General features: G+C 44.6%; 2 protein-coding genes across 6 annotated transcripts in view; one reads left to right on the forward strand and one right to left on the reverse strand.

Moving 5' to 3' along the window:
• The window catches only part of LOC135243881 (casein kinase I-like), a 27,378-nt gene extending 19,293 nt beyond the window's left edge, over positions 1 to 8,085 (forward strand). For 2 of the 5 annotated variants that reach the window (XM_064316000.1, XM_064315998.1), the window contains 2 exons: positions 1 to 134; positions 6,172 to 8,085. The exon at positions 1 to 134 is cut by the window's left edge and continues 7 nt beyond it. In XM_064316000.1, coding sequence (XP_064172070.1) covers positions 1 to 134; positions 6,172 to 6,222 — 185 coding nt within the window. In that variant the 3' untranslated portion in view covers positions 6,223 to 8,085. Of the gene's footprint in view, positions 135 to 445; positions 1,134 to 2,253; positions 2,322 to 6,171 lie in introns of those variants that run through there. The other 3 variants (XM_064316001.1, XM_064315999.1, XM_064316002.1) reach the window with 3 other exon arrangements.
• A 1,183-nt stretch (positions 8,086 to 9,268) lies between these two features.
• LOC135243880 (monocarboxylate transporter 4-like) lies at positions 9,269 to 16,545 on the reverse strand. Its single transcript, XM_064315997.1, has 4 exons — positions 16,314 to 16,545; positions 15,668 to 15,811; positions 9,939 to 10,706; positions 9,269 to 9,576 (listed from the first exon to the last, which is right to left on the reverse strand). Exons 1-4 carry the CDS (start codon positions 16,534 to 16,536, stop codon positions 9,269 to 9,271), a joined length of 1,443 nt encoding a protein of 480 aa, XP_064172067.1. The 5' UTR covers positions 16,537 to 16,545.
• Positions 16,546 to 17,934: the final 1,389 nt, after the last annotated feature.

The following is a 17,934-nucleotide window of genomic DNA, read 5'->3' on the forward strand; positions in this document are numbered from 1 at the left end:
CCTCGCCCCGCGCCGTGTCCGGGGCGGAGCGCGAACGCAAGGTCAGCATGCGGCTCCACCGCGGGGCCCCCGTCAACGTCTCCTCCTCCGACCTGACGGGCCGCCAGGACCCCTCCCGCATGTCCACGTCACAGGTACGAGCCCGCCTCGCCCCGCCCCGCCCCGGGGACCGCCCCCCGCCCCCCCCCCCCCCCTTCACCAGGGCGTGCTTCTGAAGTCACCTGAACAGAAGCCAGTAAACACACTTCCAGTGAATATCAAATGGAGAAAGTCTGTCATTGTCTGTTGGGAATTTTACTTGGGGGGGGGGGGGGGGGGGGGGGTAGAGGCAGCAGCCAGTTACTGGACAGTTTGGTGAATAATGATGCTAATTTCTTTAAACGGTACATGGACTTAGCAGTTGAAAATGCAACAGTTTTCTGAGGCAGGTTGACTCCTTCCTCAGTGGGCCAGATCCATCTACTGACCTCACCTGGACCAAAAGATGGATATGTACTGACACCTCAACATGTTTACTGCACTACCGTTTTCTTCTGAAGCTGGGTATTGAAACTCTATCTTGGGTACTGGGGAGTGTATGCTGGTCTTTACCGTGTCTTGAAATTGTCAAATAGTGACTCCTGTGCTAAATTATTTCCCACAATGCATTTCAGTAACATAAAAGGAACATGAGCAGCCTTCAGCTGTGCTGAAAATGCCAAATGGAGGGTGACGCCAGACTAAGGAATTTAAATAAAAGTTTGGACAAAAATTAGAGGCGTGCTGGGCCTCCAGTAGCTGACGTGCACGCTGAAACTGAAGTTCACTGCTGCTCTGCGGGATGTGTGCAGTGATCTAGTCAGGGGTTGCTGTCCCTGGGGAGGGAGGGGTGGAGGGGGTCTGAATATTGGGAAGGGAGGTGGAGCGCTCTGGGTTTTGTGTGACGTTTGCTGTGGCCAGCCTGTCCGCCTGCATGTTTTGGTAATCCAACCCCTGGTGTTCTGGACACGGCTGCTTTGGCATGCCTGCCCTGCTCAGTTTGAGCAGAGTTAAAATTGTACTGTAACGCTGCAAGAACTGCGAGAAATCTTTCACTGACATCACTGCACTGCACTATTGTACAAGCTTAAAAAAAGAGCGGACGTTCTGAGGTTTGCTTTCAGTCCAGGCTCGACCCTCGACCCTCGTCCTCGTTCCAACCCGCAATACACATGAATAATGCATAGAAATTAGCACAGATTCCGTTACATCAGAGGCAATATGTCAACAAGTTTGTTTCTTGTTTTGCTGACAGTGAGTTCAGATTGGCCCATCACTGCTGTACCCAACGATGGCTTTCAGGGTCTTACACTGCACTCCTGGCCAAACGTATTTTAATTTTGCTGTTAACTGACATCATAACTAACGTCATTGCCAGCAGGCTAATCAATAATATGTAATATTATAATCTATAATATTACATGCTAAGCTAGTGTAGCAGGCTGTATTTTTATCCATTAGCATTAATATCTGCTGTATCTCAGTTGCTGTGGTGCATGTTTCTTTGGCCATGTGCTTTTAAAAAAATATTTTTTTTTAAACAACAGTTTAGAAGTTTACTCGAGTGCACTGCCTGTTCAGACTGCAGGTGCAGTGAATGATCTGTCCCACGTGCAGATCATCTTCTGGGTGCTCCTGAATGGCCCCTGTGTTTAGGTGGTGTTGCATTGTGGTATGGTGTAGCGTAGACGGGTGTGACAGACACAGGCTGCGTAACTGTGTCGTCGTTCAAGCCTGCGCTTCAACACAGGGTTATTTCTGGCGTCAGATGTGAATTTATACAAGCTTTTCCATTTCTCATCCGGCTACATCCGTATCATCTTTGGGAGTAAAAAGCCATTTTTCCCACAAATCTTTTAGTGTTTCACGCGACCATGTCCGAGGGAAACACTGCTGTCTAAGGTTCCGGGCGCCGGCCTCCAGGTGCTTTTTCTCATGGGGGCTAAACCCACCAGCTTCTCTTGGCACACACAGTGTTCTTTAGGAAAAGTAGATACATTTCAGTGTGGCGAACATGCCAGTGGTTGTTTCTTAAATGTTCTTCCAGCACCAAAGGTTGGATTATGAACTCATGGGTCATTCCAGATGTAAGCAGAAGATTGAGTGGGAGTACGAGCTTAGCACGTGTGTCTGCTTGGAGTTCATGCTTTGCTACATTCTCTGGTTTCTTCTTCACAAATGGCTGTCTTCCCCCTCCCCCCCTTCCCCTGCCCCCAACCCCCCCCTCCACCTCAGAATAGCATTCCCCTCGATCACCACGGCAACTAGCTGCTCGCCACGTTCTGGTCTGAACGCAGCACTGGGTGAGTGTATTGTTATAGACTACATTACCCATAATGCAACCAGGGGCTTTCCCTCTAGTTGTCCGTCATAGATCACATTATCCATAGTATATGCGTCTTTGTAGATGCCACTGTTAAGCGCCAACTACACTACAAATGAGGGATAATCATTGTTACCACTTTCTAGAATTTACTTCCCACAACTTGTATGGGGGTACCTCTGTCGATATTACTGTACACACATTATATCACTGTTTATAGATATGTATGTGTGTAAGTGATGTCACAGGTCCTGGAGGGCTGGTCTGCAGTCTGATTATTTGAAAGGTTCTTTTTTTTTTTTCCCCCAGCCCTTTGAAGAATAGGTTTTTTAGAATAGTTTTTTTTTTTTCCAAAATTCTAAGTCAGTGTAATCTGTAACTCACCAGTTACTAGTTGTGATCGTGACATCAGCATTAGAATGTTTAGCTGAGAACATTCTGATTAGGAGTGTCATCTCAGGCCTTAAAGGGGTTTTTATTGTGAGGAAGCAGCAGTGGGCGATTGCGTGTGACCTGCGATAATTCAGCTCTCCAGAACCAGAGGACTGCATACGGCTTCCCATGATGCATCTGTAGTCTGGGAGACGCATTGTGTACGCCCAGCCCACTGGTCATCGCAGTGTGAGAGGCTTGTGTTGGACTCGCTGGAAAACCCAGTTCAGGAAGTGTGTGTGTTTGCCCTCTCTGGGAGGGTCCCCTGTTCTAAAGCTCTCCTCAGTGTAGGCAGGTCACATGGGGCATTTCTACCAATCAGATCCTTCCATTTGTAATGGCAGTATGAGTGTCTGAGGTCACAGAAGGGCTTTTGTTGAGGACACAGTTGGTTCTGTAATGAAGTGGCGCTGGCTTGCGTCACAGCTGGAGTCTCACACCTGCCTCTCATTGCAAATCCAGCGGGTTCTGCACGTGTCCCAGGAAATGAGTGGTTTTTCTTCCCCCCCCCCCACGCCTGCATGGCCCCTGCAGCTGTGTCACCATTCCGATCGGCCCGACACAGCTTACGGTCCGGAGTTTGAGTGGAACCACCCTCCTCTTCCTCACCCTCTCCCTCCTGCCTGTGCCCCCTTCCACCCCCCCCCCTTTACCAAAGGACCAATAAAACTACACATTGTAATAAATTAAATTAAATTAAATCCCATTAGATGTATTTGTTGAGCAGGAGGATTGGGTCGTTGTGATTGGCCTCAGACAGACCGCTCTCAGGTGGCAGGTGTCCTGGCCCCTCTGTGTGTAACAGGAGGCCTTACCCTGCCCTCCACAGTGGAGTGACCTCGTAGTGTGAGACGGAACGCTGGGATTAGTCATGCGGGTTGAGTCTGGGGCGATGTGAGGTCGCCGGTGTGGACAGGCGTCAGTGAGGAGTATTTCCTGTATGACATCAGTGAAGAGTTTTCCTGTATGACATCAGTGAGGAGTATTTCCTGTATGACATCAGTGAGGAGTATTTCCTGTATGACATCAGTGAGGAGTATTTCCTGTATGACATCAGTGAGGAGTATTTCCTGTATGACATCAGTGAGGAGTATTTCCTGTACGAAGCCCTTAAGAAGTGCGATGTCCAGCAACTGCAGGATGACCTTTTCCCCCAAATGATTTGTGTTCTGGTTCGCTGCAGATGTACTTATGGGTCATTTAAGCCCCAGTAACACTGAGAACCATCACTAAGACTGCAAATTCAGGCGCAAATGAACAGGAAGTGCTTACTCTGCGAGGACTAAAACTGCTCTCAGGTAGCGATGGGTACCGTCACACGGTTTTATACGGAATCCCAAACGTAAATCACATCTACCATCTGTCAGGAAAATACTAAAGAAAAAAAGGCAAGTCATGGTAATTTGTATTATGTCAGCATTTATTGACAGGTGACAGATTGATATTGCTGTGGTTTGCAGTTTGGTTAGCCCTCTGTATAACTGGTCCTTTACCCAGTTAACCATTTTATATCTAGAATTCAAGATGGTGCATTCATTTCAGAGCTGGACTAAATGAGTCTTCAACAAGCATAACTTTATTTACCAGAAATAATGAATGTACGAATTATTGAGTATTTTGCTGGGATGTAGTTTTCTGTGAGTAAGGGGTGTACTGACAGCTGTTGAGGATCAGATCCAGAGTAGCGGCTGTCCCGTGAGTTTGAGGTGGGGTATGTTTTATGTGAAGTACAGAGATGCGTGTGGTATCACTACTGTTCGAAATGGATGTGGTGCTTGAATTTTATATTGTTTGCATTTCCAGTGTAGCAGCAAATTAGCTAGATTTGTATAACACAGAAATGACATGGAACTAAATCCTAAGGTGATGTCAGGATTTAATGGGCCCTTTGGGCCTGGTCCATTTGGGCCTGGTCCATTTGGGCCTGGTCCATTCGGGCCTGGTCCATTCGGGCCTGGGCCCTTTGGGCCTGGTCCATTCGGGCCTGGTCCATTCCGGGCCTGGTCCATTTGGGCCTGGTCCATTTGGGCCTGGTCCATTCGGGCCTGGTCCATTCGGGCCTGGGCCCTTCGGGCCTGGTCCATTCGGGCCTGGTCCATTCGGGCCTGGTCCATTCGGGCCTGGTCCATTCGGGCTGGTCCATTCGGGCCTGGTCCATTCGGGCTGGTCCATTCGGGCTGGTCCATTCGGGCCTGGTCCATTCGGGCCTGGTCCATTCGGGCCTGGTCCATTCGGGCTGGTCCATTCGGGCTGGTCCATTCGGGCCTGGTCCATTCGGGCTGGTCCATTCGGGCCTGGTCCATTCGGGCTTGGTCCATTCGGGCCTGGTCCATTCGGGGCTGGTCCATTCGGGGCTGGTCCATTCGGGCCTGGTCCATTCGGGCCTGGTCCATTCGGCCTGGTCCATTCGGGCCTGGTCCATTCGGGCCTGGTCCATTCGGGCTGGTCCATTCGGGCCTGGTCCATTCGGGCCTGGTCCATTCGGGCTGGTCCATTCGGGCCTGGTCCATTCGGGCTGGTCCATTCGGGCCTGGTCCATTCCGTGGTTTGGGTGCATTGCCCTGGAAAGCAGTGCCCCTCTCCGGCTGGGGCTGTGACCGCTCACTCCAGCACCTGGCTTCGGTCTCTGTCAGGTTGAGTTACACGCGCAGGACACTGGCTGCATGATTCTAATCCAGATGACCACGTGGACGTTGTCTTCATTGTGTCTCGCTCTCAGATTGCAGCCTAGATTTGCCCTCGTCACCGTGGTTACAGACCCCACGGAGTTTCCTCTGAAGCCCCGTACTGAACAGGTGCACTTTCACCTGTATCAGGCGTGCCTGTGCCTCACAGGGCCTGTTACACTCACCCCACTGTTCTGCTGGGGCTGGGGGCGGCAGGCTTTTGTGTGTGGTATGTCAGGCGGTATATCTGTGTTTGAATAGTAAATCATCTGCAATTCCTTCATAAACATCCAAAATTACCGTAAATAAATTTTTGCCTTTAAATGACCAGCTGCTTTCTTGCTAAGCAATGTGTAGCTACTGGAAGCAATAGCAAGAAAATGTAAATACCTTTGATAATGGGGGAAAAATGCAAGAAGTGTATATAAAATTATTCTTATAATTGCTATTTAAGAATTAACATCATTACTTTTACTTCCTTGTTTCTGTATTACATAAAATATTAAAATAAAATGATAGTTGTACTTATTCGCATTCTGTGGTTCTGTGTAGGCTGTGTAGTACCCTGTGAGTGGACTGATACCTGTGTGTGTTAGTACTAAGCTGCTGTGGTGTGGACCTGTGAGTAGCTGCACTGTGTGTGTTAGTACCCTGTGAGTAGCTGCTGTGTGTGTGTTAGTACCCTGTGAGTAGCTGCTCGGCGCTCTAAGTTGCTCGTGTGTTCCGCTGCAGGTCCTGTCCCGCGTGGCCCCCGGCGGTGTCCAGTCCGCTGCTCCTCGGTGAGGTGAACAGCGCCCCCCCATGGCGGTTAGACAATGCCTGGCTGACCTCCCACCAGAACTATTCCTCCAACAACCTGACGCCCACGACGACCGCAGAGAACCAGACCCAGCCAGCGCCCGAGCGACCGCGCCCATTCCTCCTCTTAAAAACCAGCCGCAGCGGAGCTACAGCGCCTCCTCTGCGCGGGGGGAGACATTGCACAGCACGCACACCAGGCTGAACCCGCCCACGCTCCCCTGCTCCTCCAGCAGGGGGCAGCCCGTCTCTGCCACGCCAGGCCCAGCGCCTCCGCTGTGTTCTCTCCTCCCGCGGCGGGCAAACCCTGCACCAGTAATCTGACTTTACTCTGATCGACTCCACCCTTCCCACAATCCTCTCTTTTTGAATTAGACCTGACATTCTACAGGCTGCAGTTTCTTTTTTAGATGCATCGGTTGTCGGTACATAGGTTTTTTGACTGTGAATCGCACAGAATATTTAAAAAATGAAAACTTTTTCTACAAAGACTAAAGAATCCACAGAAAAGCAGGGGTTCTGTAATTTTAAGAGCAATTTTATCAGTTTAAGGAAAAATCTAACAAAATGGAACATCAGTATGTGTTTTCTGCCTGTCGGCACTGTGGCCCCAGCGTAACAATAGCCACGACTCCCCCGCCGTGCTGTGGGGAGGGGGAGGGAGAGGGGGTAATCAGACGCCAGTGTGTCCTGCGCCCCCCCCCCCACACGTGTGTCCTTTCCCTCTGGGGGGGGCTTTGTGGCCCGGGCTGGCGGGGGTCATCTGCATTTTTTTTTTCTTTTTTCATTTTTTGTTTTTTTGATTTAAAAATTCCAAGCTGTGAAGATGTCTGTAATATAGAGTTGTAAATGTTTCCTTCTGTTTAGGGCTGAGCTTCTCTCAGTAATAATGGGGTCCCCACCTGGGCGGGGGGCAGGGGGGTCAGGGGGGGGGTCGGGGGAGGGGCGGTAAAGCTCTGGCTTCAGCCTGTCTTTGGATTGCTCAGCCTCAGGGTTGCCAGGTCACTAAGGACTCTCCTTTCTGTGAAGGAGGGGGATTTCTGCAGTCAGCTCTCCAGGCAGAGCCCTTGGGTGTCATCCCCAGCCTATAGAACGCTCTGCTTTCCAAACCCACATTTCAGAACCGTGGCGCTCTTGAGGAGGTTTGATTGGGTTAAAAATAAAACTAGTGTGAGTAACATGTACAAGGTTTCTAGGATTCTTCTGTTGGTCAGGTGACTCCATATCAGACTCACTGTTGTAGGACATAGTCTTTTGTAGTTTGGGAAGGGGTAATGGTGAACTCTTATGTTATGTTGTCATAAGTAGGATGTGCTAAATGATGACGCAGTGCGGCGTTAGGTACAGTTGCCATGTGTGTGTTTAGACCGAAGATGCTGCCGGTCGGTGTGAAATCTCCTGCCATTCGGGTGGGGTGGGGGGGGGTGGGGGGACTGTGCTTTACTTTGTTATTCCCCAAATGCCAGGGGATCAGTTTTGTTCCAGTGAAGGAACAGTATCAACTCTGCGGTGTCTGAATTATGACATCACAGTACTAACCACTGGTGTCTACTGTATGACATCAAAGTACTAGCCAGCAGTTGTCTGCTGTATGACATCACAATGCTAGCCACTGGTGTTAACAGTGTGACGTCATAGTACAGTCCTTTGGCCACAGGTGTCTGTATGGGCCCCCCCACTCCATCCTGTCACACGGAACCCTCAGCGCCTCACGCTCCCGTTTTGATTGGAATTATGGGAAGTTTCTACTCCCGTTGATGATTTTTCTCCTCCCTCATTTGTATTGCCACTGTAATTGTGTACTTTAAAATGGTGTAAATAAATGAATGACTACTTGTACCTTTTTAACTCCTTTTGGATGTTTTTATTCCAGTGTGGATTTGGACTTTGCATGTTTGTGTTCAGCAAGCAAATTAGTTTTAATACACAGCTTCCCCAGGTAACTGCTGTAAGCTGTAAACTGTGTATTGAAGGTAAAGATTTAAACTGTATTAAAATTCAGCCATAGCGTAATTCTATCAGTCTGCAGTTTTACTCTTCTACATTTTTTAAGCATATTAATCTCATATCCTTTTTTCATCAATGAAATTGTGTAAATGTACAAATTATTTTATCAACGTATTTTTACATCTATGAAGTAGTTATAAAGATCAATACATTTTATGAAATTAATTTTTTTATTAAAAAGTAAATATCTGCAAATTTTCTAGCATGTAGTAAGATTTTAGTATGTGTGACTGGTGCTGTGTGGCTTAAATGAAAAAATATTGTTTTGGCTTTGAACAGTAGGTGGCAGTGTTGTGCAAATTCCAGTTGTCCTTTTTCTTCAGTTTCTCCTGGGAGTTTGTACTATACACTGTCGCACTCTTCAGCATTTCAGAATGATTTCAGCTGCAGTATTCCGCTCTGTACAGCGTAATTCCACAGTGCGCCGCTCTTACACCTGCTGGGAAAGTCTCAGTATTCAGCTCCTCTTCAGGGGGAAAAAGGTGCAGTGCTGGTGTTGCCATCAGGTGTGGGAGTTTTTTTCTTACCCACAATCCCTCCCTCCTTCCGTGTGTGAACCACGTGAAGGGTCCCTGACTGGGAGCCCACCCCACCCTTAGCAGAGCTCCCCGGCTCCACCCTGTGCTTAGAAAGGCAGGTAGGGTGGAGCTGGGGTGGAGGCACAGTTATGCAGACCGTGTGAAGTTTGCTGTGTTTTCTGTGGAAGTGGGTCCATGATGTGTTTGTGCTCTAATGGGCCCTGTAGTGATACTGAACGCCCGGGTTCCTCTCCGTCAGAACTGTGCTGTCTCCTCATTCCCACTCCTCAAAGGGGCATTCTCCCCCTCCTCCACCCCACCCCACCCCTTCAAGGGCCATTCTCCTCCGTTCCTCCCCCCTCCACTGTTCCTCCCTCCTCCTCCCCCCTCACACTCTCTAAGCGCTGTCTCCCCCCCCCTCACCCCCCCTCACAGGCAGGTCTCTGAGCTGCTGTCTCCCCCCCCCCCCCCCCCCCTCACAGGCAGGTCTCTGAGCTGCGCTCCCCTCACAGGCAGGTCTCTGAGCTGCTGTCTCCGCTCCTCCACCAGTCCTCACGCAGGAAGCGCTCCACCTCCGCCCGGTCCACGTGGATGCTGATTGGCCGCGCCTCCCACAGGAGGCGTTCCCTGCGCGCCTCCTCCTTCCCTCGCTCCGTCAGCGGCTCCGTTTCCCCGGCGACGGCGGACAGCTCCCGCGGCCGCTTCCTGAGGAACAGGAAGTTGCCCGCGACCAACAGCAGGGCGGACAGCACCACCTCGCCCCCGGCCAGCAGGAACACGTACATGTAGCTCCCCCTGCTGTCCAGCAGCAGCCCTGCGGGAGAAACCACAGGCATCGGGCACTTTGATGGACTCTGCAATGATTCATACAAGTTTTATTTCTGTCTTTGTTTGCTTGTGATGCTTCACAGCTGCTGTTGAAGGTTCTGCTCTAAGTGTGCACTTGGTGAAGATGGCCCTTCATTGATAGTACAGTGTGAGCTCTGAACAGCGCGGGAGGACCTGCCTGGTGGTCACCCACAGCCGCATTTTGTCACCAGTGCCTGAATGTCTCTCTGCACCCTGTTTTAGGTGTTGGCTGAGAGCAGCGAGCCGGCTGGTGTTTAGGCCGACCTGCGGGGCGAGGCAGCGCGGGGGGGGGGGGGGGGTACCTGCGGAGAGGCGGGGGGGGCGTACCTGCGGAGGGGGGGCCCACCAGCACGGCGATGGCCTCGGCGAGCAGCACCAGGCCGATGGCGCTGGAGAACTTGTCGGTGCCGACGAGCGCCATCAGCACCTCGAACTGCAGCGCGCCCACCATGCCGTAGGACACTCCGAAGAAGACACAGAACACCACCAGCGTGGCGTAGTCCCGGCACAGCGAGCCCAGCAGGTCCGTGGCGCCGTTGAAGGCCACAGCGAAGCCCAGGAGGTAGACGCAGCGCGGCCGCGCCCAGCGCAGGCCCGCCACCATGCCGCAGGTGGGCCGGGCGAAGATGTCCACCAGGCCCAGGATGGAGAGCAGCAGGGCGGAGGGCGTGTCGCCGTAGCCCAGCGCCTTGGCGTAGCTCACCACGAACACTGGCGGCACAAAGAGCCCCAGCACCATGACGGTCACGCCCAGCGTGTACACCAGGAAGCCCGGGTCCCGCAGCACGCTCAGGTCCAGCAGCTTGGCCCCGCGCCCCTTCCCCCCCGCCGTCGCCGCGGCGACCCTCCCCCGCGGGGGCTCCAGCGGCCGCATCAGCGCCCCGCACACGCAGCAGTTGAGCAGCAGCCCCCCCAGGATGAGGAAGCCCCCCCGCCAGCCGTAGTGCTGCTGCAGGGCCTGGCCGAGCGGGGACAGGCAGCACAGCAGCACCGGGCTGCCCGCAGCGGCCAGTCCGTTCGCCAGGGGGCGCCGCGCGCTGAAGTACCGGTTCAGCATGATCAGGGAGGGCTGGAAGTTCAGGGCCAGACCCAAACCTGGAACGGGAACACAACGGGTCACTCTGACACCCCCACCCCCCCCGAGGTACGCTCGACACCAAGTCGCCGTGCCAAACTGTCCTGTCCTTAGTAAGTGGTGGTTTTAATAATCAGCAGTTCCTCACGGCCAAGCATGTGCTCCTACTGATGGGAGCGATGACTGCATCTTATCCTGTAACGGTCTGTATTCAGTGTTTCTTCATATTTCTGAAAGATGCCTAAATCTCAATCCTGTCCAAAGTAAAAACACATGAAGAATTTTTGTATTGTTTTGAAACTGACTGTATTCAATATATTCTTTCATAATTCCTAATTGTGTATCATTCTGAATCGAGTTCAAACGTATAGACACATATTTGAAACCTATGCATTTTCTGCTATTTTCAGACATGATTGTAGTCATTTGTATTATTCTGATTTTTTGGTAAAATACCCAGTTTTTATATTCATGAAAAATGTATGTTCAATTTATTCCTTCATATTTCTCATTGTATCTAATTCTGAATCGAATTCCATGATGCATTTTATCAGTTTTTAGGTATAAGATTATAGTCGTTTTTGATTTTTTCAGATTTTCAGGTGAAATAGATTTATAGCTGTTTTATAGCTGTGGTCAAATAAATGAATTAAACTGACTTTGAAGATATTTATGAGTAATAATGTATTTTCGTAGAAAATGGGAGAATACGTAAGACTACAGTCTTATGTTCAAAAAGGGTCAGAAGTGGCAATAATTTTAAAATGCAATTTTTTGGATACAGATGGATAGAAAATCATGTTTGTATTACAACTGTGGTGAAATAAATGAATTCTAATATATTTTAATAATTTTATGATCAATAAACTGTTCATGTAAAAATTCAAAATGTCTTTTTTTTGGTGCAGATGTATAAGGAATTATGTTTGTAATGCAGCTGTGATTAAATGAATGAATTATGATGTGTATCCACAATTTCATAGTCAATAATATGTTTTCATGTAAAAATTCAAAATGTCTTTTTTTGTTACAAATTGATAGGAAATCATGTTTGTATTACAACTGTGGTCAAATAAATGAATTATAATATATTTTAACAATTTTATGATCAAGAAACTGTTTTCATGTAAAAATTAAAAATGTCTTTTTTTGGTGCAGATGGATAGGAAATCATGTTTACAATACAGCTGTGGTGAAATAAATGAATTATAACGTGTTTAAACAATTTTATGATCAAAAATGTGTTTTCATGGAAAATGGCAAAATACATAAGACTATAGTCTTATGTCCAAAAAGGGTCAGAAGTGGCAATAATTTTAAAATCCATTTTTTATTACGGAGATAGGAATCATGTTTTAATACAGCTGTGGTAAAAATAAAATGAATTATAACATGTTAAATCAATTTATGATCAAAAATGCTGTTTTCATGGAAAATGGAAGAAATCATAAGACTATAGTTATGTCCAAAAGGGTCAGAAGTGGCAATAATTTTAAAATGTCATTTTTTATGGATTGATAGGAAATCATGTTTATATACAGCTGTGTGAATAATAGATTATAAATTATTGTTAACAATTTTATGATCAAAAATGCGTTTTCATGGAAAATGGCAAAATACATAAGACTATAGTCTTATGTCCAAAAGGGGTCAGAAGTGGCAATAATTTTAAAATGCCATTTTTTATATAGGGATGGATAGGAAATCGTGTTTATAATACATCTGTGGTGAAATAAATGAATTATAATATATTTTAACAATTTTGTGATCAAAAATGCGTTTTCATGGAAAATGGCAAAATACATAAGACTATAGTCTTATGTCCAAAAGGGGTCAGAAGTGGCAATAATTTTAAAATCCTTTTTTATATACGGATGGATAGGAAATCATGTTTATAATACAGCTGTGGTGAAATAAATGAATTATAATATATTTTAACAATTTTATGATCAAAAATGTGTTTTCATGGAAAATGGCAAAATACATAAGACTATAGTCTTATGTCCAAAAGGGGTCAGAAGTGGCAATAATTTTAAAATGCCATTTTTTATATACGGATGGATAGGAAATCATGTTTATAATACAGCTGTGGTGAAATAAATGAATTATAACGTGTTTAAACAATTTTATGATCAAAAATGCGTTTTCATGGAAAATGGCAAAATACATAAGACTATAGTCTTATGTCCAAAAGGGGTCAGAAGTGGCAATAATTTTTAAATGCCATTTTTTATATACGAATGGATAGGAAATCATGTTTATAATACAGCTGTGGTGACATAAATGAATTATAACGTGTTAAACAATGTTATGATCAAAAATGCGTTTTCATGGAAAATGGCAAAATACATAAGACTATAGTCTTATGTCCAAAAGGGGTCAGAAGTGGCAATAATTTTAAAATGCCATTTTTTATATACGGGATGGATAGGAAATCTGTTTATAATACAGCTGTGGTGAAATAAATGAATATATAAGTTTTAAACAATTTTATGATCAAAAATGGTTTTCATGGAAAATGGCAAAATACATAAGACTATAGTCTTATGTCCAAAAGGGGTCAGAAGTGGCAATAATTTTAAAATGCCATTTTTTATATACGGATCGAAAGGAAATCATGTTTATAATACAGCTGTGGTGAAATAAATGAATTATAACGTCTTTAAACAATTTTATGATCAAAAATGCGTTTTCATGGAAAATGGCAAAATACATAAGACTATAGTCTTATGTCCAAAAGGGGTCAGAAGTGGCAATAATTTTAAAATGCCATTTTTTATATACGGATGGATAGGAAATCATGTTTATAATACAGCTGTGGTAAAATAAATGAATTATAATATATTTTAACAATTTTATGATCAAAAATGTGTTTTCATGGAAAATGGCAAAATACATAAGACTATAGTCTTATGTCCAAAAGGGGTCAGAAGTGGCAATAATTTTAAAATGCCATTTTTTATATACGGATGGATAGGAAATCATGTTTATAATACAGCTGTGGTGAAATAAATGAATTATAACGTGTTTAAACAATTTTATGATCAAAAATGCGTTTTCATGGAAAATGGCAAAATACATAAGACTATAGTCTTATGTCCAAAGGGGTCAGAAGTGGCAATAATTTTTAAATGCCATTTTTTATATACGAATGGATAGGAAATCATGTTTATAATACAGCTGTGGTGACATAAATGAATTATAACGTGTTAAACAATGTTATGATCAAAAATGCGTTTTCATGGAAAATGGCAAAATACATAAGACTATAGTCTTATGTCCAAAAGGGGTCAGAAGTGGCAATAATTTTAAAATGCCATTTTTTATATAGGGATGGATAGGAAATCGTGTTTATAATACAGCTGTGGTGAAATAAATGAATTATAATTATTTAACAATTTTTGATCAAAAATGGTTTTCATGGAAAATGGCAAAATACGTAAGACTACAGTCTTATGTTCAAAAAGGGTCAGAAGTGGCAATAATTTTAAAATGCCTTTTTTATATACGGATGAAAGGAAATCATGTTTATAATACAGCTGTGGTGAAATAATGAATTATAACGTTTTAAACAATTTTATGATCAAAATGCTGTTTCCATGGAAAATGGCAAAATACATAAGACTATAGTCTTATGTCCAAAAGGGGTCAGAAGTGGCAATAATTTTAAAATGCCATTTTTTATATAGGGATGGATAGGAAATCGTGTTTATAATACAGCTGTGGTGAAATAAATGAATTATAATATATTTTAACAATTTTGTGATCAAAAATGCGTTTTCATGGAAAATGGCAAAATACATAAGACTATAGTCTTATGTCCAAAAGGGGTCAGAAGTGGCAATAATTTTAAAATGCCATTTTTTATATACGGATGGATAGGAAATCATGTTTATAATACAGCTGTGGTGAAATAAATGAATTATAACGTGTTTAAACAATTTTATGATCAAAAATGTGTTTTCATGGAAAATGGCAAAATACATAAGACTATAGTCTTATGTCCAAAAAGGGTCAGAAGTGGCAATAATTTTAAAATCCCTTTTTTTATATACGGATGGATAGGAAATCATGTTTATAATACAGCTGTGGTGAAATAAATGAATTATAATATATTTGAACAATTTTATGATCAAAAATGTGTTTTCATGGAAAATGGCAAAATACATAAGACTATAGTCTTATGTCCAAAAAGGGTCAGAAGTGGCAATAATTTTAAAATCCCTTTTTTTATATACGGATGGATAGGAAATCATGTTTATAATACAGCTGTGGTGAAATAAATGAATTATAACGTGTTTAAACAATTTTATGATCAAAAATGTGTTTTCATGGAAAATGGCAAAATACATAAGACTATAGTCTTATGTCCAAAAAGGGTCAGAAGTGGCAATAATTTTAAAATCCCTTTTTTTATATACGGATGGATAGGAAATCATGTTTATAATACAGCTGTGGTGAAATAAATGAATTATAACGTGTTTAAACAATTTTATGATCAAAAATGTGTTTTCATGTAACAATTCAAAATGCCTTTTTTTGGTACTGATGGATAGGAAATTATGTTTATAATACAGCCTTGATTAAATAAATTAATTATAATGTGTTTCCAAAATTGTATGATCAATAATGTGTTTTCATGGAAAATCGCAAAATACATAATACTATATTTTGTATATTTCAGATTTTCTCAATAAATCTATTTTCACCATTATAAATCCAAGTCTGATTGTTTTCATTGCATTTATTTCATCGTATTTATTCAATATAACTCAATCTGTATCCATTTCATTGCAAAAATCCCATATGTAGAATTTTTGCTGTATTTTCTCTTTTTTAACACTAGCCGTGCATGCCTGTGTGCGCATGTGTGTGTGTGTGCGTGTGTGCGTGTGTGCGTTCATGCGTGTGTCTGTGCATGTGTGCATCTGTGTGTTTGTGCTTGTACGTGTGCGCGTCTGTACATGTGTGTTTGTGTAACCTGTTATGACTCCAGTACACAGGTAGATGTGGAGGATGCTGGTGGAGAATGAGGCCAGGATCATGCCCAGGGAGGCGAAGAGCCCGCCCACCAGCATCACCGGCCGGCAGCCAAAACGGTTCACCAGCACGCTGCAGAGAGGGCCTGCGAAGAGGGTTAAGGGTTTGGAGGGCAGCACACACACACGCACACACACACGCACGCGCACACACACGCACGCACACACACGCACGCACACACACATGCACACATACAACACCTCCGCCAACACTACGCAGCGGAATATTTCAGAAAAAGATATGCCATTTCCACATGGAGGTTTTTTCACCAAAAACTAATCCCACTGCCACACCCCCTTTTAGGCAATCTGTCTAAAACGTTCTTCATTTCTTTCTAGCCACCTGATCAAGCTTTCCACAAAGTTCTGTGGTGTTAAATGAATCCGCTCAGAATTCAAATGCTTTGGCCAACTGGTGTGAAAAGTTAAAACAGTTCGTCCTTTCCTAATGACCAAGCTTTCCACAAAGTTTCACGTAAATCTGTGCGTAACGTTTGGATATATCCTGCCACCAGACAGACAGACAGACAGACAGACTCTGGGCTTTGTGGTTTTGTGATGCTGCTGTTTCAGGAGGGCGCTCCGGACCTGTCCCGTAGAGCATGGCCAGCAGGATGGAGGAGATCCAGGCCGTGTCGCTGTAGCCCACGCCGAACTCCCGGATCAGCTCCTTGAAGAAGACGCTGACCGCTTTGGGGAAGGCGTAGGAGAAGCCCGTGATGAGGAAGCAGCCGAAAAGCACCGCCCAGCCCCACCCGCCGTCCGGCGCCGTCGCCCCGCTCGCCCCCGGGTCCGCCGCTGCCCCTCCCATGATCCTCTCTGCTGCCTACACGGTCCCGACAGCTACAGGGAGGAGAAACGTGGCAGGACGATGCTTTCACCATCATCATCATCATCATCACTGTTTGCACTACCCTTCAGGCTGGAGAATCATCAATGTCTTTGCTTTGGTATAAATGCACGCTTTATGAAATGCATTTTGGCCAAGATGCTAACCATTGGCTAAACGAACCATTCTATTGCAAGTTGGATAGTTCAAAAAAGATACAATGATATTGCACAACCAAATTTGGACCCTCTCAAATGACCACTTTTTGACCTCTGGTACCAAAGAAGATACCATTAAGAAATCACAAACCACATGGAAATGATGCATCGAATAACCGACTGCCCAGACAACTAAGGGCTCTCTTTTAAAACAATGCCATTTTTTTCATTTATAAGTGTAAGAGAAATGTTTATACTAATGTACGTAATACTGATATACAATTACAATATCTTGATTTGTACACATTTGGGATTAAATACAAGTTTCCAGACATTTAACATAAACAGTTACTGTTTATATACAAATACAGTAGACATTAGACATGGGTTTATTTTAAGCAGAAAAGTTTATTTAATAAATAGTGCAGTTACACCACAAGATGTATTGGTAAATTTAGAATTCATTCTAAATTTCTATATTCAGCTTTAAACTTAACAAATCTATATAATATGATTGCAATATGTACTCATTCATATGTGGGTCATACCTTAAAACAGAATAAAACAAACGTAGAAGATTTAAGCAATTAAGTTCTTCAAAGTAGTGTATAGCAACATTGTAATGCTTCAAAAGTAATATAATTATACTTAACATAATGAATGTTCACAATATGTTTACCCAAACATTGAAAGATATACAATTTTGACATCAGCACAATAAATTAAGGACTTACAGGTAATTGCAAAGATAATTAGGTATCTGTGGCTTTGAATATACCCCTTAGATCTGAATGCCACAGGTAGACAGATCCTGGAATTCAGAACATTTGAGAGCCGTGGCTCCACTCCAAGGTTTGGGGTTCAGCTCTAAAACCAGTGCAACAGTTTTATTTATGCACTTGTAAATAAATAAATTAGTGCCAGACACCCGTGCATGGGCACAAAACAGTGTTTCTGTTGCCGTTTCTTTAACGTTGCATTTTTGTGCAGAGCGAGGCTTTGCCCAGACAGCACTGTGTGTGTGCGTGTGTGTGTGTGAGTGTGTGTGTGTGTGTGTGAGTGTGTGTGAGTGTGTGAGTGTGTGTGAGAGCTTGCGGTGCAGCCAGGGTGAATACAACCGGCCACACTGTCAGCTGTTATTGGGCCCGTAGACCTGATTTATGGAGCCCCCCCCCCCGATCCTGCACGCCTAAACTCACCCAAACTTTCCCTCTCTCCCCAT

Source organism: Anguilla rostrata, chromosome 17, assembly GCF_018555375.3.
Source record: "Anguilla rostrata isolate EN2019 chromosome 17, ASM1855537v3, whole genome shotgun sequence".
In the NCBI taxonomy this organism is placed as follows: domain Eukaryota; kingdom Metazoa; phylum Chordata; class Actinopteri; order Anguilliformes; family Anguillidae; genus Anguilla; species Anguilla rostrata.

What these genes read in the sequence shown, in the direction of transcription:
- LOC135243880 (XM_064315997.1), bottom strand. Translation starts at nt 16,536, where the DNA reads ATGGGAGGGGCAGCGGCGGACCCGGGGGCGAGCGGGGCGACGGCGCCG. An exon ending in GGCCATGCTCTACGGGACAG is followed by an intron (nt 15,812 to 16,313) that starts GTCCGGAGCGCC and finishes CCCTCTTCGCAG; the next exon opens with GCCCTCTCTGCAGCGTGCTG. An exon ending in GGTGGGCCCCCCCTCCGCAG is followed by an intron (nt 9,577 to 9,938) that starts GTACGCCCCCCC and finishes TTTCTCCCGCAG; the next exon opens with GGCTGCTGCTGGACAGCAGG.